This window comes from Oryx dammah, unplaced genomic scaffold, assembly GCF_014754425.2.
Source record: "Oryx dammah isolate SB20612 unplaced genomic scaffold, SCBI_Odam_1.1 HiC_scaffold_25, whole genome shotgun sequence".
NCBI classification, from domain to species: domain Eukaryota; kingdom Metazoa; phylum Chordata; class Mammalia; order Artiodactyla; family Bovidae; genus Oryx; species Oryx dammah.
The window spans coordinates 70,333,686-70,351,610 of NW_024070209.1; the positions used below are offsets into that span (position 1 = coordinate 70,333,686).

At 50.2% G+C, this 17,925-nt stretch overlaps 1 protein-coding gene across 1 annotated transcript in view; it reads right to left on the reverse strand.

The window, feature by feature from the left end:
• Positions 1–1,619: 1,619 nt before the first annotated feature.
• PLB1 (phospholipase B1) overlaps positions 1,620–17,925 on the reverse strand; it is a 90,786-nt gene continuing 74,480 nt past the window's right edge. Inside the window, exons 44-52 of the mRNA XM_040225697.1 lie at positions 17,019–17,070; positions 15,840–15,920; positions 14,279–14,344; positions 13,647–13,741; positions 12,375–12,456; positions 11,421–11,519; positions 10,663–10,758; positions 3,507–3,581; positions 1,620–2,016 (exon numbers count right to left, since the gene is read on the reverse strand). Coding sequence (XP_040081631.1) covers positions 1,813–2,016; positions 3,507–3,581; positions 10,663–10,758; positions 11,421–11,519; positions 12,375–12,456; positions 13,647–13,741; positions 14,279–14,344; positions 15,840–15,920; positions 17,019–17,070 — 850 coding nt within the window. The 3' untranslated portion in view covers positions 1,620–1,812. The remainder of the gene's footprint in view (positions 2,017–3,506; positions 3,582–10,662; positions 10,759–11,420; positions 11,520–12,374; positions 12,457–13,646; positions 13,742–14,278; positions 14,345–15,839; positions 15,921–17,018; positions 17,071–17,925) is intronic.

Consider the following 17,925-nt stretch of genomic DNA (forward strand, 5'->3'; position numbering starts at 1 on the left):
CCTTGGTTCCCCACGTGGGACCACATCTTTCATAAATTTTTCAGACTGGGGGATCCTGGATTACTCAGGTAGTATAAATTTCAATCCCAATCCAAGTGAGGGTAGACTTGTGAGTTTCATGGTTCTTTGAAGTAGGATCTACTGAAATGGAAACTTAGGGAATTTAAAAAAAGTTGAATTCTTCAACCTCATGGGTTATCTTGGTGGTTATGCTGCGTTAAGCCAAGAACACAAGCTGGGATGTGGTTGTTCTTTAGGATGTGTGATTATTTAGTCATTGTTTTTTGTCCACAGGAAGAAGTAGGGGCAGGTATGCCGTTTCCTTTTGTTCAGAAACAGAAATTGAAACTAGAAAACTGGGACTGGGAGGTCCTCTGGAGAGACTATTCATTTTTGCCAAAGAGAAACAAGATGATGAACCCCCATGAGTGGAAGGCAAGTAGTCTTCATCTACACATTACTCCCAAGTCCCCAAACTCGTCTCTGAACCTAAGTCCCCAGTCATCTAGACCCTAGCTCAACTCTTCATAGAAGAGAAAATGACCCACTTTCATGTGTGTAGTGTTTTACAGAACAGAAAACTTTTATACAGCTTCTGTTTTATTTTATTTTTTTAAGCAAGACTGGGAGACAGGCAAAATAAATACTCTTATTTCCATTTTTCCATTGTATAGATGAAATGTCTGAGAAACTGGGACTCAGGTTGGTAATGGGGTTTGAAGAAAGCCACACATTCAGATGATATATCATATTCTTTGTCATCTCAGGCTTTGGGATCAGAAAGATACGTAGATCCTGATTTAATGGACTTTTGCTTGCATTTTATTGGAGGTGAAGTTCCCATGACATATCATTAGCCATTTTAAAATGAGCAATTCAGTGGCATTTAGTGCACTGACAATGTTGTGCAATCACTAGCTCTGTCTTCAGAGTTTTTTATTATCCCCTCCCTGGTTTTTTGTGCTGAATAAGAGCTTATCTGTGTAATTCAGCTGAGGGCCTTATCCCTGGTAGGGGCTGAATGAAGGGAGGCTGTGTTAACAGACTCTGTCTAGCTCTCTCATAAACTTGATACTGTAGAAAGAGGGATTCTTTCCTAAATTTAGCACCTCAAGAAAGGTTGAGGATATATGAAGTGTTCATGTCCCAATCCTTTTGTAAAATGACATTTCAAAATTGCTCTCTTCTGGGAAACCTTTCCCAAGGAACTGCTATTCTCAAGAGCAGACACATTTACCTACCGCTGCAACAGGACTGAATCACACAGTCACAGAGCATCTTGACTTTTGAAAAGAGTTCATCTCTGGGCTGGGCCGTGACATGCACAACCTTGGAGGTACTACAGTGTTTTCTACCTTGCCCTGAGTACAGAAATGTGCATAACAGATAAGTGTTGGATTATACCCAGTGGTGGCCGGCAAGCCCCCAAATTCCAGCCATGGTGACTGGCATTTCCTCCACATTTGAAATAGGGTTTTAGTGATGGAAGACAGGCTTGTAGGGTGACGGTCTGGGTTTGGTTGGCCATCCCTTGGGCAGTTCTGGTTGAGATGAAAGTTTCTAGTTTCCATACCTGCAGTGCGCAAGAGGTGAAAGGTGAGCGCTTTAAGCAGGCAAGCTCAAGAATAGAACAGCTTTGGCCTTTATTTAAATGCACCAATTCCAGGAGGATAGGTCCCAGGCCCAGGAAGTCATGACTATCCATGTGGCCTCCTGTGCCCCAGGTTTGGAATGGCCTCTGTAGTGGGCAAACGGGGGCCAAGGTGGAGGGCTAGGGAGTTCAGGATGAGAGCCCGTACAAGGCTGGCAGGCCTAGAAGCTCATGGTGTTCAGACTTAGGGGAGAATTTTCCTTCTGGCGACCTCTTAGGGCTCTCCAGGTCATCACTGCACCGACACCAACCACCAGGCCGCCTCCTGCCGCCACTGGCACAGCCCAGGAGAGCACTGGGGGTTCTGTGTCAGCCTGGTCTTGGAGCAGCTGACTGTTCCTCAGGGTGCGGAGATAGGGGTTCTCCTGTGGAGGAGGAGAGAGTTCTGGGTCAGGGGCCGGAAAACCACCCATCTGAGGCTTGTGTGGTCCCCATCCCAGTGATGGAGCAATGGCCTTGTTTCTACAGCCCATCTCTTATTTGTAAAGCTTCTTCATCCACACTCAGCCCAAGCCCCTTGAATGAGGAGGGGTATCCAAAGTGGATACCCTTTTGGTTTTGATTTCTCACCAGCACCTCCTTTCCTGTCAACTCAGTGTTGAGTGATCAGGAACTGAGAGGTGACCCCTGGAAGGGAGACCTGGGGTGCTGGCAGAGCCCCTACCTCTGTTCCCTCTAGGCCACCACTGGACAGCTACTCCCCTCCTCCCATCTCAGGGGTGCCTGTGAATGGTGAAATTTGGGGTGGAAGGACAGCTGGTTCTGTAGTGGACTAAGCACCCCAAATGCAAAGGGCCTGCCTCCCTGGATCCATTCTGTTCCCCCAGTGAAGGCTGATGGCATGCTGGCATGTGCTGGGAGCTCGGAGAGTGCCTGAGGGTTGAGATGTGATGTCGTTGTGGTCCAGCTGGGAGATGAGAGATGTTTAGAAATAATCACGGGGCCTGGGTCAGGGCTTGTGAGAGGTATGCAGAGAAAAGACACCAACACTGGGGTGCATCTGGGGTAGGGGTATAGAGGAGATAGGGTGAACAACAGCAGAGAAGGGGCAACACCTGGGCCTTGTAGGATGTGAACATTTTCCATAGGCGGTGATGGGATGAGCCTCCAGGGGGAGCAGATGGCGGAAGTGGAAGCACAGACGGGGGCCATTGGGGGTCTTGTTTGGGAAGTGGCTCCATTTTCCAGGAGTGGAGTTGTGTGTCTAACATGATACAGGGAGATGGGCCTCCGGTCTGGACTCTCTTCGGTGGGACATGGGGACCAGGGAAAGGTTTCAAGCAGTCTTGACAAGACTGGAATTCCTTCCAGGTATGCCACTCTGTGTCTGGCAATGATTACAGGATGGACAGAGAAGGCAGAGAAGAGCCAGGGAGGCAAGGTGGGGGGCTTTGTCAGTAATCTGGGGCAGGGTGTCTGGGCCTGGACACTGGGAGTGCTGGAAAGCCAGAAAGACGATGCAGGCACCCAGCACAGACATGGTGTCTTATTTCTCTGCCTTGCAGCCCCCAGTACCAGGAGCATGCCTGGTGCAGGAGGGCTCCTTGGTGCACATTTAAGGCAGAGGATGCCTCAGACCCTATGGGATCATGGTGGGTAATGAAGGTCTGGCCAGTGTTTGTTCATCTGCCTGCCCTGGGCCTCTTCCTGCTTCGGTGAGCTGTGCTTTCTCCCTTGCCTCACTCCCGGCTGAGCGCCCTGAGGACCTGAGAACTGTCAGGGGCAGCCAGGGGAGGTGAGATTTGAGAAGGGTGGTCGTGAATGACCATGTCCGATGGCAGAGCCTCCCAGGGGACTTTGGTCCTCCCCCAGCTCAGACACCTGTTGCATACCAGAGAGGTGGGACCTTACTCACAGCAGAGGGGCACTTGAGCTTGGTTCGGCTGTAGGTGAAGTTGTTGGAGGTGGTCTTATGGCCCACGGGTTCTAGCTGAAGAGAGAAAAGGGAACATTGATTTCCTCCAAGGCTGAGCCCCAACCCCTGTTGGAGGGAGGAGTATCTCACACCAGGTTCCTCCCTTTTGCTGAAACCAGCAAAGGGGCAAGACCCACGGCCAACACTCGCCACCCTGAGGCCAGAGTTGTACCTGACTTCCGACTCAGAGATTGTCAAATCAGAGTCCATCAGAGCAGAGGGATCCCGAGTCTATATCTGGAATTTACTGTGAAGGACACTGAGACCCAGGTGAGTCTGACCTGTTCAGAGGCCTCAGCAAATGATGGGTTGGGGGACGCAGGGCTCAGGACCTCCATCTCCTGTATCCCTGGGGATGGCTGTGAATGCAGATACTCTGCATTTTTAACTTTACAAAATGGTGATGAGCATATTTCCCAACTTGTTGAAGTGTCTGGGGATAATCAATTTCAAGAACACTTTGAAAATGCACTGGTTACCATGACATCATTACTATGCTTGACTTGTTGATCCTTAAGAAATTGGAACTTTCTTGCTTGAGCTACTTTTGTGTGTTTTTTGTATAGATGAAAAGGTTTATTTGAAACCTCCTGGGGAGCAATTATGGTTCATGTTTAGCTTAACGTGTTTGATCCTGGGACCTTCTGAGAATGAGCTGGAGGCTGCTGTAACCTCCTCCTCAGTATCTTTAGCCAGTACCCTGCCCTGTGACACATGGCCTGTACCAAGGAGATGGATCCCTGGCACTCACCTTACCAGACCCCATCCTGAACGTCTGGTCTCCACCCATCCTGTGATCTGCTCCCTGCCCATTCCTGACCTCATCAGCTCCTGACACCCAGGTACTGCCCAGGAGGGAAGTGAAAGTCCACTATGTCAGCTAATGACCATACCTGGCCCAGGACCTTGCTTTTTGTGGTCTTAAAGCCTTTTTGTACCTGTTTGTTAGTAACAATTAGAGGGGAACGAGGTGCTCTGGTCCTGGGGGAGAGGCTGCTGTGAGTGGACAGAGCACAGTGGGCTCATGGGCTGGGGTCCTGGTTCTGCTAATTATGCTGTGTGGGGCTAGGCAGGCTCCGGAACTGGCCCCGGGTTAGGGGTGCGGCGTTAAACTGTGACCGGACCACTCCACATCTGGTGTCGTGAGCATCAAATAAGAAGATGAAACACATGTGAGCAGCAGGTGGCTTACATAGGTAACACAGCATTATTTCTATTGTAACAGAACCACCTAGAGACAGAACAGATGCTACAGATCAGGTTGGCTGACTCCCAGTGATATTCCAGGAACCCAGGAACTCACTGGCATAGAGGATGGTAATAATCATATGGTTTTGATGATTGTATCTGTTTCTCTGTTTCTACTGGTTCCTTCAGCTTGGTACACAATCTGCTCTATCCTCTATCTCCCAGGTTGAAGCCCCTCCCACCTCTTCACACTGCCTTCACCTTTATTTCTTCACCTTTTTTTTTTTCCCCTGACTGCCTTCACTCTTATTCCCCATAGTTCTAGAAGAGTTGTTTTTAGCCCTTGTTGCACTTTCCAACAAAGGAACATCTAGTCAAAGCTTTGGTTTTTCCGGTAGTCATGTATGGATGTGAGAGTTGGACTATAAAGAAAGCTGAGCACTGAAGAATTGATGCTTTTGAACTGTGGTGCTGGAGAAGACTCTTGAGTCCCTTGGATTGCAAGGAGATCCAACCAGTCCATCCTAAAGGAAATCAGTCCTGAATATTCATTAGAAGGACTGATACTGAAGCTGAAACTCCAATACTTTGGCCATCTGATGTGAAGAACTGACTCATTGGAAAAGACCCTGATACTGGGAATGATTGAAGGTGGGAGGAGAAGGGGACGACAGAGGATGAGATAGTTGGATAGCATTATGGACTCAATGGATATGAGTTTGAGTAAGCTCCAGGAGTTGATGACGGACAGGGAAGCCTGGCGTGCTGCAGTCCATGGGGTCGCAAAGAGTCATACATACTGAGCGACTAAACTGAACTACACTTCCTAATCCCCCATTCTCTCTGTCTCTATCACTTGACTCAAGCTCCGGTCAAGGTCACCAGTGATCTCCATATTGCTAGATTCGGCCTCACTTTCTTTTTTGTCTTGCTTGACTTTTCAGCAGAATTTGTCAAAGGTGATGCTTCCTTTTCAAAACACTTCTCTTGGATCCCAAGACACAGCACTGTTATTTCCCTCCCCCCTCCTTCCGTACTTCTCATCTGTTGCTAGACCAAAAGCTGGAAGAAAGCCCCAGTGTTTGGTGGTTGGCCCTATGCTTTTTTTCACCTAATCTTTCTCTAGTTGCTCTCAGTCAATCCTGTGGCCTTGAATGGCACTTCTAGGCCAATCATCCCCACATTCTCTCTGCCCCCTGCCCACCCCAGACCTCCATTGCTGACTCCCTGAACTCCAGAATCATACATTTAACACCTTACCTGATTCTTCCAGGACTTCTGGAAGGCAGCTCACACTGACCATGTCCAAAATAAGAACTTTGATTTTCCCCTCCCAACTGTATTTCTATGTACAACTGTCCACCCAGATTCCTTGACCCCAAACTGAAGAGTCATCCCTTATTCCTCTTCTGCCTCATCCACCAGCCTGTCCAAACTACCTCCCAGATCCAACGACTTCCCTTCTCCACTGCCATCCCCTGGTCTCTGCCACCTTCACCTTCCACCTGGACTTTCAGTAGCTTCCTAATGGTCGAGTCCCTCTCTTGCTTCCCTCCTAGCTATCTCTATGCAGCGGCCAGAGGGCAAACCAGGTCACATGGCTGCCTTGTCAAAAGCCATCCAAGGACCAAGCCCTTGCTCTTGTTCACCTCTCTGACCTTGCTTCCTTCCCTCCAGCCACCCTGGCCTTTACGCTCCTCACACACTTCAAGCTCATTCCTGACTCCTGGCCCACACAGGTCCAATTTCCTCTGCCTGGAACACCCTGGCCTGAGACCTCAGCTTGCCTGGCAGCCTCTTGACATTCAGTTCTCAGTTCACGTGTCACTCTCCAGTGAGGCCTCCCTCCTCCCACCATTTCTCTCTGTCCCAGCACTCTGCTTTAAATTTTTAAAAGCCCTGAATGTGGTCACAAACTACCTTGTTAATTATTTTTTTAAATCTCTTTTCCCCACCAGATTGGAAGCTCTCCAAGAGTAGGGCACCTCTTTTCCCCAGCACCTGGGGCAGCCCCTATGGCATCGTGGTGCTCAGGAAATAGTGGCCTAGTGGATGGATGGATGAACGGGAGTCACAGAGACCTGGAGCCCTCAGGAAAGGGAGTTGTATTTGCTAGAACCCACCTTTCCTAAGGACAGACACTGTGGATACAACAATGTGGCAAATGACAGGATGAGTACCAGGGGGCCAGAGAGATGGTGGGGGCTCTAGCCTGCTCTGGGGACTTGGAGAAGGCTTCTTGTTGAAGCTGGCACCTGAGTGCCAATGCCAGTGTTGAGGTGTGTCAGAGCTAGTCAGGGGAAGGAGGTAGAAAGGGCAGCCAGAGAGAAGGGGATGAGCAAAGGCAAACACACAGAGGCAGGAGCCAGCATGGGTGGTGCAGGAAACTTCACTCCTTGCGGGACTGCCAAGTACAGGTCACTTGGTAGGACTGGCTGCTGGAGAGGTTAACTGGGGCCAAGACCCGGAAGGCCTGGTGTGCCGGGCTAAGGAGCCTGGCCTTTCTTCCCCAGGGAGGGGCCAGCCTTGGACATTTGAGAGCAGGGGTGTGACTTGGTCATATTTCATTTATGGAGAGCATGTGGTTGCCCTGTGGAGAGGAGATCTAAGGCAGTAGTTCACAAACCCTATGCAATGATCACCTGGGGAGCATCTAAAAGGTATTGAATCTAGGTGCTACCCCAGACAGAGTCAGAATTTCTGGGGATCAGGCCCAGGCACTGTTTTCTTTTTAGCTGAAGCTATCATACATATAGAAACAAATATAAAAAATGAATCACTGATAAATTATAACAAAATGAACCTACCCACATAATCAGCATCCAGGTAAGAAACAGAATATGATCAACACTCAAAAGCTCCCTCTTGCTCTCTTCAAGTCCCAATAAGACCATGCATATATTTGCTTGTTTTTGAAGCTTATATATATAGTTGTATGTTGTTAAAGTTTTAGTCTCATTGCTGTGAGGTTATTCTATTGCATGAATGTGCTGTTTGTTTACCCATTCTGCTACTGGTAGACATTTGGCGGGTTTCCTGTTGGGGGGGTCACGAATAGTGCTGCTATGAAAATTCTTGTCCATCTTTTGGTGAAACGTGTGTATACCTTTCTGTTGGGGATATGCCTAGGAGTAGAATTGTTGAATCATAGGGAATACGTGTGTTCAGCTTTAGTAGACATACAAAGTGGTTGTAGGTATTCATTATTTTTAAGAGCCCCCAAATAACTGTAATACCCAGCCAGAGCTGTTTTAACGGCTGTAAGCCTTGGAGATAGGGACACCAGTTAGGAGGCTAGCATTGTTTTCTGTTTCATGGTAGGGGAGACGCCCAGGGAGATGTCAGTGTTACAAGAGAGTAAGATTTCCACAGAAGAAGAGGGAGCAGGCGGCAGTGGAGGAATAGTTATCAAAAAAGAGGCGGCGAGACTGTTCCTAAGAAGACAAAAGAAAAAGGAAGAGAAAAGCATGCCCTAGTGCTGTTGGAGTTTCTGGCTTTGCGAAAGTCTCTGAAAAAGGAGGCAAAAACAGTTCCTAGAGGAGGGGCACGAGATGGAATAGTTTCGAGAGTGTCTGTTGCCACAGTGGGGCACCTGGGGTATCAGCCAAAGCCTGCAGACGCTATGTCATAGGACTAATTATGAGACATGAATTCACTGGTTACACATGTGCTTATCAGGCTGGTGCTGTAGCCAGGATGCTTGGTGATTAGACCTGAGTTCTAATCCTTGTTCTGCCACTTGCTGGCTGTTTGACCCCTCGCAAATTGTTCCATGTCTCCGTATTTTAGTTACAGAGTATTCTGGCTCGATGATCTACCTCTACGATCCTCTCCAGTCCTATTGGTTTGTCACTTATTTTATGTCATTTTAGGGGTGAAATTCCAGGAAGAAGATGACCTGAGAAGTTGGCACGATGCTGTAGGTTTATATCTGAGATGCTTTTGGAGGAAAACATTGGACTATGTAATTATTCCCACAAATCAGATAGCACAGGATAACATACTCACATAGTTTTAGGTTTGTTTTGCTTTGTGTTTGCTGCTGTTTTTTAAATTTGGGGTATGGCTGGGGAGCTATGAACAGTCTTGTAGTAGCAATAACATGGCTCCATGCAGCATTTATCTTTCGTTTTCAGATCTAAATCCCTTCCACTTGCTTTTATGAAACAGAAGCATTTAATGGGAAGACCTACCGAGCTGCTTTGGAAGAGAAAGGCCAGAACTACATTAAATCATGCAGAATGAGACAGGTGGGTCCTGTAATGCTCAAGTCATCAATATGGCCATCGGTCCCAGGAGACTCAGAGGGTCCTGGCACTGAGTAGGCTCCAAATACCCCCAGGTAGGAAAACCATACCCTGACGGGGACACTGGGAGGGAAGGGCTAAGGGCTTAGCATTCCCACCCCTCCTTGGAATCCGTGGATTCCCCCAGGGTTGCAGGGGGGGAAAGGAAACCATGCAGAGATATCCAGACTTTGCTGGGGCAGGGGCAGGGGTAGTTAAAAGCGTGAAGTTGAATGACTCGGTCATCGAAAGACAACTGGACTTCAAAGCGAAAAATCATCAAGAGAAACATGACTGCTCCCAGGGATTATATTGCTTTAACTTTGATTTTAAAAAACCACTGTGGAAGTAGGGTTGGGAGGAAACTCAAACTGTTCTAATTGCCATTCCCGGTCCTGGACGGACAGAGATGACGAAAGTTCCAGGAGTGGGCAGACTGTGATGTCAACAGGAGGAAAACACCAGGAAAACACAAGCAGAGGGAGGTTGAGCCTGCAATTAAGTAGGCCAAGGAGAAAACCTCCTTACATGCTGTTCTGAGAGGAGGAGGAGGAAGAGGTGGTGTAGCTAAGGAGAAAGTCAATATTGTGAGTCAGCCAAGGAAGATACTGGCCACGCTGGTGGAGCTGACAGGTGTGGGAATATCTGCACAGCAGAGCCTTGGCAGAGGCACAGTGGGCCTGAAGCTGCAGTGAAAGGAGCAGGCGTGTGGATGGTTTAGTCACCATGGGAGAAAGGAGAGAACATGCAGGTTGGGGTGGGGATTGGGTTACCCGCTGAGCCTAGATCAAAAGAAGCCAGTGGACTGGAAAGGCATTTCATTTGCTCTGCACAAGAGGATACAGCGCTCAGGGTTACTTGTCAAGCTCTGGGCAAACATAGCTGACCGTCCAGTCATGAGTGGCCAGCTGTAAAGGGTAGGTCAAGGTGCAGGGCTGTGGCCCCTGGGCTGTACCTTCATTTTGTAAGTTCTCCTTTTCTCCCCACCAGAAAGGACTAGACTAGGTGGCAGCCTGGGAAAACTGGCTGAGTGGCTCTTTATAACGTTTAAACAAATAATAGCAGGGAGTGTGGGGATTATTGTGCTGGGTGCGGCACACACATTATCTCTAAGATCTGTGTCACTTTTGCTGTTTTTGTAGATATTGATATGGATGGCCAGTGTGTACATAGATCACACTTTGTGATCTCATGGACTGGAGCCTGCCAAGCTCCTCTGTCCATGGAATTTTCTGAGCAAGAATACTAGACTGGGTTGCCATTTCCTACTTCAGGGGATCTTCCTGACCCAGGGATCGAACCCATGTCTCCTGCATTGGCAGGTGGATTCTTTACCACCCACACCACCTGGGAAGCCCACAAATGGCCAGAGTGGGCTCAATGGCCCAAGATCACACAGTAAAGGGTTGATGCTGATATTTTCATCTAGTCTATCTGATGACAAAGTTATATTCCAACAACACTGGGAAATTACAGAAAGAATCTGTCAGGCTAAATACGTAAGCTGCCATATTGAACTCTGGGGAGAAAGGAGCCATATCAACCAACAGGTTTTTCTTTGTGGGAAAGAGCGTCCTCGGGTGTACCCTTGACCTGAGCCCACTCGACCCTTAGGTACTGACCATGTTATTCCAGAGAGCGATGGCCATCTCCGCCTGCCCACGTTCTGAGAAGTGGAAACAGTCTTCGGAGAAGAAGGTGAGGTCAGCGCCCCCTCTCTGTGACCAAAGGAAGGGGATTATCTTCCTGAGATGAGAGCACCGCTACCTGCCCAAACCCTCTGCCCCAGGCAGTGGCACCCTGGGCATTCCACCTTCCATCCTTTCATTTCTGCTGCCAATTGGCTCAGATATTGATGGAGAAACTGCCTAGTTTTAGAATTTTTATTTTTAAAATATTTGTAGCAACCAAATTGCTTATTGTGGCTAAGTTGTGTCTGACTCTTCTCGGCCCCTCTGTGCATGGGATTTCCCAGGCAAGAATACTGGAGTGGGTTGCCATTTCCTCCTTCAGGGGCTCTTTCTGACCCAAGGATTGAACCCAGGTCTCCTGGATTCATAGCCACCTACAGTCCATCCCTTTTCCTTCAGCATCCCTGCCCTAATAGTTGAAAAGAATATTTGGGGGAAGCTTTCATTTTATTCCAACCTGGCAAATATCAGGGCCATACCTGGGGAGCTCGGTCACTATTAATTTTCATGTTTTCTTTCCAACTATATCTAAGTTCAAGTAATACTCAAAAGGGGGGAAGGAGCAAAAGCAGAAACAGCAGCTCCTCGGGAGCACTCCTGGAGAGAGATTGTCCAGAAAAGCCCATGTGGAGAAGGAAATACATTCCCCAAGATAACAGCCACTATACATGTGCCTCCCGGCTGCTCACCTTGTTCAGGGGGACAAGAGTGTTTTGGAAGAAAGGCTGTACAACCACGGCGAAGTCCTCACGCTGTAGGTACTGGTAGGAGAGTGTCGACAGGGCACTCTAGGGATGGGGAGAGAGACTGCTCAGTCCCACAGCGAGGCTGGACAGACAGGCTGTCCCTGAGGCCTCGGGTGGGTTGTGTCAGGGCCAGGAGACCCAGAGGAGCTGCTCTACAGCACAAGCACCCACCTAGGCTGCACCAGGCATGGACACCACCCTGCTCTCACTGCATGAAGAAGTGGATTAGAACGTGGGACTCGCGTCCAAATGGGGAACTTTTCAACACCAGCTCCTCAAAATGCCTTAGACCTTAGGATGAGTATCCACAGTCTTGGCATTGCTTAAGTGCCCAAAGGTGGACTGTAAAATGGATAGACTAGCTGTGCTCACCCTCAAGGAGCTGGTCATCCATCTGTGAGATGTAAAAGTAAAAATCAGGTGTGGCTTTAGGGTCAGTGAAGTGCTGACTGAAGTTGCCAGCAGGGAGCTTAGTCAAGGGAAGCTTCTCAGAGAGGTAAGAAGACAAAGTTCTGAGCGTGAGATGGCCACGCTGCAGAAAGGCCCAGGTGGGCAGGTTCAGGGAGGGGACAGTAAGAGCAGAGACAGACATGAGAAAGTGAGAAGGGAGGGAGCCCAAGGGCAGTGAACACAGCCCATCTCTCCTCTGGGTGGGGTGGGGGGGGTGAAGGGGTGATGCCTCCTCTGAGAGTTGAGAGGAGGGGTTGCTTCCAGCTTCCCTTCTGAGTTCTCACTCCCCTCCCCTGATGTTGGTTTACCTGGACACATTTCAGGGGCTGTGATCTGCCTTTAGGAAGTGGCCTTGCTCGCAGCAGAACCCTGCCAAACACCCGCTTTCCCAATCTTTGCTTCGGGAGTAAAGAGGAGGGTGGGGAGGGAAAAGGGGCTCAGGGTCACCTGGAAGTCCCAGTTCACCGTCTTCAATTCTTGCATCTCCGGCAAGTTCTCCTGGGAGCCTTGGAGGCAGGTGCAGTTGCTCCTGTGTGGTGAGGAGTCCTGAGGCTCAGGGGCCCTGGGAGCCTGCTCCCACCCACGTCCATACACACAGGTGCCCCCACAACACAGACTTGCTGCCTCTTGGGCCCGGGTCAGAGAAGCATGACTCAGGGACATGAGATCCAGCAGGTGCTTATTAGGAGAGAAGGCAGGAGGGCTGGCAACAGTGCCTGGGGCTCCTGTGGACAGGCCGTCCGTTTCCTTGGCCGCCTGACTATTTTCTTCCCTAGTCTGTGGCTCCTGGAGTTTCTGCAGGGGGGCTGGGGTTTTGGGAAGACTCCCAAAGTGGCCCAGCCTTTCTTCCTCGTGTTCCTGAGGCCTCCCTTCTCTACGTTCAGCTGCTGAGGACTCTCTTGCAGGAAGGTGCTCTTGGGCAGCACTGGCTGCTCCATACAGGGACCAGGTTCCAGGCAAGATTGGAACCAGTGGGTCACCTTCCCAGAAAATCCATTTGACCCCAGATAGGGCTTCTTAGCCACCCTGTAGAATCTCCTCCCCCATAAAAACTGTCACAAGAACTCTGGGCAACCCTCTGGCCTTAAAGAGGGCAACTTCCTGCAGGGTCAGAACTGAGCTTTAACAAATTCCAGGCCAACAGAGATTATTGCATGATGTAACTTAGCTCTAAGCCTGGCTTTCAAGGCCAGTCCTAAGAAGCACATTATAGCTACTATTTCCTAAGTGCCTGCCCAAGCAGGACCATGCACTTTACATGTGTTTCCCCTAGACGTCACCTCTACTTCCCCAGGAGATTTTTACATGTGAGTAAGAGGCCCAGAGAGGTGGTGTGGTTTGTACAAGGTCCCACAGCTTCTGAATGGCAACACCAGGACGTGAGGCCCAGTAGATCTGGCTTGAAAGCTCATCGCCTCATGCTGCCTCTCAAGGAACAACTTGCTGAAGTTGGAGTTTGGCACCACAGAAATTCTGGAGCCCTCACAGATCCTTTCCAGAAAGGCAAAGTGAGGTCCAGAGAACTGAAGCAACTTGCATACAGTAGGCATTCAATAAGGTAGCAACACTTTAGAATGGTTTTCCAAGCCCCTGGCTAATTGTTGATGTTTGCCCCTTGGACAGGACTGTCCAGCTCTGCCAGTCTTGGTCTCACCCGCTGGCATCTGAGCCCCATTCTCCCTAGGTGCCCTTGCCTGGGGACCACGTCCGTCTACTTACTCGGCTGGCAGTGGCATGACACATTTTCCATCTTGACCCTGGAGCAGGTCAGCCAGCTCCATGACCTCTACCACGTTGATGAAAGCCCGTGGAAGCTGTGGAGAGTAGAGGGGGTAGGCTTCAGTAGTCCCCAAGCACTTGTGGGGGAGCAGAGCTTATTGCTGGAAAGAGCTTGGGGGATCGTCTACAGTCTACTTCCCCCTCCCCAATTTTACCAATAAACTGAGGCCGAGAGAGGGAACGTGCCTTATGTTATCTTGTGGAATGGTCTTTATTGGCCCTACTTTATAGATTAGGAAACTGAGACACAGTCAACTTGCCCAAAGTCACATGGCTAGGAAAGCCACAGTGCCCGGCTACAAGTCAGGCCAACTGGCTCCAGAAGCAGGCTCTTTGCCACCCAACCAAGGCAGTCAGATCCAGTTAGACTCCACCCCACAGAGAAGCTTGGCAGCTGCCTCCCTCCCATCCCATCCATCCGGGTACCTGCTCCTGGGGAACTCTGTGCAGTGTGCATCTCACTGAACACAAGTCTTCTAGCTGCGCTCAGGGAGCAACCCCTGGTGAGCCAGCAGACAGCCTGGTTGCTGACAGGAAATAGGACTCGGGAACATGCCGCTGTGCCTCCCTACCTGCTCGTAGAGGATGTCCAGGGCCTGCCGGATGTACTTAACATACTCCTCAGCAGAGCGGGCCTCCTGTGAAGAAGGAAGGGGCTCTGCTCAGCTCCTGGGAGGAGGGGGAAAAGTTGGCCTGATGCCCAGCACAGGGGGGTCCTGCACCGGATGGGAAGCCCAACCCTTGTTGCTGATGGACAGTCTCTGGTAAGAAGTCACTCTTTGGGGACTTCTCTGGTAGTCAGTGGATGCCAATGCAGGGAATGTGGGTTTGATTCCTGGTCGGGGAACTAAGCCCATGTGCTGCAACTAGAAAGAAACCCGTGCCCGGCAACTACGGAGCCTGCATGCTGCAACCAGAGAAGCCTGCAATGAAGAGCCCACGTACCATGACAAAGACCCAGCAAGGCCGAAAAAAGAAAAAGAACAGTCATCCCTTGATGCCTACTAGGTACCATCAATGGCCCCCACCCCACCCTCTCCATGGTATCTCTAACCCAGACCCTGACAGTGCTGGCCCCCCTGCCACGGCCTCCCCATCACTTCTACCCTTGTAACTCAGCTTGCGGGCCTCCTCTCTTGGCCCCTCTCCCAACTGGAGGCTGATTTAGCCCCTTCCAAAAACATGGCCTGAATCCTGGTGGTGGCCCTAAGTCGTTTCCACAAAGTGCTGCTCTCAGGAAGGTAAACCTGACTTTGCATGAAGACAGGTCTTCTGGGGTCACTTCTGGCTCCCTGGACCCCATGGAGTGCAGAACAGAATGACATTTAAAATCCCATGGGGTTGGATCACTTCTGCCTCTAGTCTGGGCAGTGAGGAATAGAGGTCCCTGTGTGGGGGAGGCTGGTTCTCACCTAAAATTTGGGGACTGTCTGTGCCACAAGGAATGATAAATGCCTTCTCCCTGCTGCCTGTGACTGTCAGACATTCTAGCACAACCTCTGAGTTATGGCAGCTGCTTTTTTTTTTTTTTTTTCTGGCCAAATAAAATATAGCACATCCTCAACTTAGAACAAGATGAATTCCAAAAGTTATTACCTCCCAAAGTTTGTAAGTCTGGACGTATTTCCCCATAGAAACAAGGTTGGGAGTGGGTTGGGTTCACAGGCTGGCTGAAGGTGATTAATACATTTTTGTCCCTGAAGGCCAGTGAGCCATGGATCAGGATTGGTTCAACTGTATCAACCATATTTATGACATTGTTTCAGCCTCCCCCTGCAACCTCCCCACCCTGAAGAAACACCGAAAAAATGGGCAGAGACTCCAAACAGGTGAGGGGGCTTCCTGGTTATCCACTGGCTACCAGAAACAGTATTTAAGGGTGTAAGAGAGACCACCTCAGCAGTGCCTGAGAGTGGGGACGTCCAGACACGTCTGGATCAGGGAACCAATGCAGCAGCCGCTCAGTAGTGGGGACGGCTGGCCTGTCCGGCATGTGTGAGCCTGGCTGGCTGGGCAGACTCAGGTGCCTGGAGAGCCGGCCTGGATGCCTCCCACGGGGGACGTCCCAGCCTGGATACAGACAATGACCTTGGCCATCAGTTCCATCCCCCAGGGGGCCGGTCAGGGGCCTACCTCATTGTCACAGTAATGGCACAAGTCGTTGCTCCCAATGAAGAGTGTGATCAGCTTCCAGTCTTTCTGTAGGTTGATGTCCTGAGGAGGCAGAAGAGCCCACTTAGGCCTCGGTCGGGGGCAGGGGGCACATGCGTGTGCTAGACACCCCTTCCCCCCAGCGCTTTTCATCCTCTGTGTCACAGTGGAGAGAAGATGTCACGTGGAGCTCTCTCGCCCTCACTTTGGTGCTGGGCAAGGACTCCACCGTGCGCATGCGCGTGTGTGTGTGTGACTGCTCAGTACAGAGAACTTTTTTCCCTTTGAGATCTTAAGAAAGCTGAAGTCCAGGAGGAGGTAGCTTCTACTAACATACTGCTAAAGAGCTGACTCATTGGAAAAGACCTTGATGCTGGGAAAGACTGAGAGCATGAAGAGAAGGGGGCAACAGAGGAGGAGATGGTTGGATGGCATCATCGACTCAGTGGACGTGAGTTTGAGCAAACTCAGGGAGACAGTGAAGGACAGGGAAGCCTTGTCGTGCTGCAGTCCATGGGGTTGCAAAGAGTCAGACATGACTTAGCAACCAAATAACAATAAAATGTGATCCAAAGGCCCTCAAAGGATCCCAGGGCAAAAGACATCTAGAAGCAAAAGCCCAGAGTTGCCTGGGTCTAGAGAAGGGGACCGGTTGGACAGACAGGTGAGGAGGGGGCTGGAGAGGTTCTAGGGAGCCTGCTTTCCACTCAGCAGCCCCATAATAGGAGTGCTGCCAGGCAGTGACTTCCAAGGCATAAACCCAGAGCATTGAAAAAAGTGCTGGAGAGGAGGTTTAGAGGGGCCGGGTAAGAGGGAAGGAGGAAGGATTGGAATGAGAATCCTATTTTTAGAAGCCAAAGTTTACATAATAGGGTTTGGGAAGCCAGCTCTCGGGTGCAATGGAAAGCTGCCAAAGGCTGAGGCCTGCCACCTCCACCAGCCCTCTGCTCATCTCTCCTCCTGCAGCCGGCCTGGAGGGGAGGGTGCCTGGAGAAGAGGTGCAGCAGAGACGGCGTCTTGGTGGCAAGACCTGCTCATCTGGTGCATTGTAAAGACGAGCCAAGAGATTGAAGTTCAGTGGCGCAAAGGCGGCTTATTCAGGGCCACTTGCACCCACCCCAGCTCAAGACAGAGGGTGGGTGGCCCGGGGCCTGTACTCACAGGGCTGGTTTTCATTCGCTCCACAAGGTCCCGGGCCTGGGCTGGCATGTCCCTGGGCAGGGGAAGAGAAGGGAACGTTAGAGCTGGTTCACGAGCAAGGGCTCAAGCTGCAGGATTTGGGCCTGGCGAAGAGATGTTTCAGGAAAAAAAAAAAAATGTTATATACAGACTTATTCCTTCAGAAGGTATTGAAAGGCTTTCAATTCTCAAGAAATCTCAACCTATGAACAACCAAAGATTTGCTGTGGGCGTTGGAGCCCCAGTTGACCCTGACCCTGCCAGGGGGCTGACAGGCATCTCACCACCCCCTTCTGCAGGCCTGGTCCTCTGAGGCCACTCCAGCAGCAGGGATGGTGGGGGTGGGGGGGTTGGCGGGCAGGCAGTGGGATCTGTTAACCTTCCTGTCAGGGACGTTCCCTTATATTTCATCCAGGTCTTCTCATTGCAGGCTGAGCCTGTTCAGTTCTTATTCGGCTGCCTGTCTTAAAAATAACCTTTTGTATATTTGAAAAAAGCTATCACCCCAAATGATCCCTCAGCTTCCTCTTTTCCAAGCTTCATGACTCCCTCAACCTTTACCTCTAAGTCCCAGTCTCTCTTCTTTTAATCCTTCTGTTTTTCTTCTCTATCATTCCTTTGGATTTCCAAACCAGTCCCCATCTCCTCACTTTCCCCGCTGGTAACAAAGCAGGATGAGGGAGACAAATACCGACAGGGCTAGTCCTCACTTCACCCGCTAGATGTGTGCCATGAATGCTTCTGGGTTAGAGAGAGGCGTGCCAGCGGAACCCTACTCAGCAATCAAGGAGAATGAACTAGTGATATACGTAACAACAGGGATGTATGTCAAAATAATTTTTCTGGGTGAAAGATATTCTACAAGAAAAGAGTACACGGACTCCCCTGG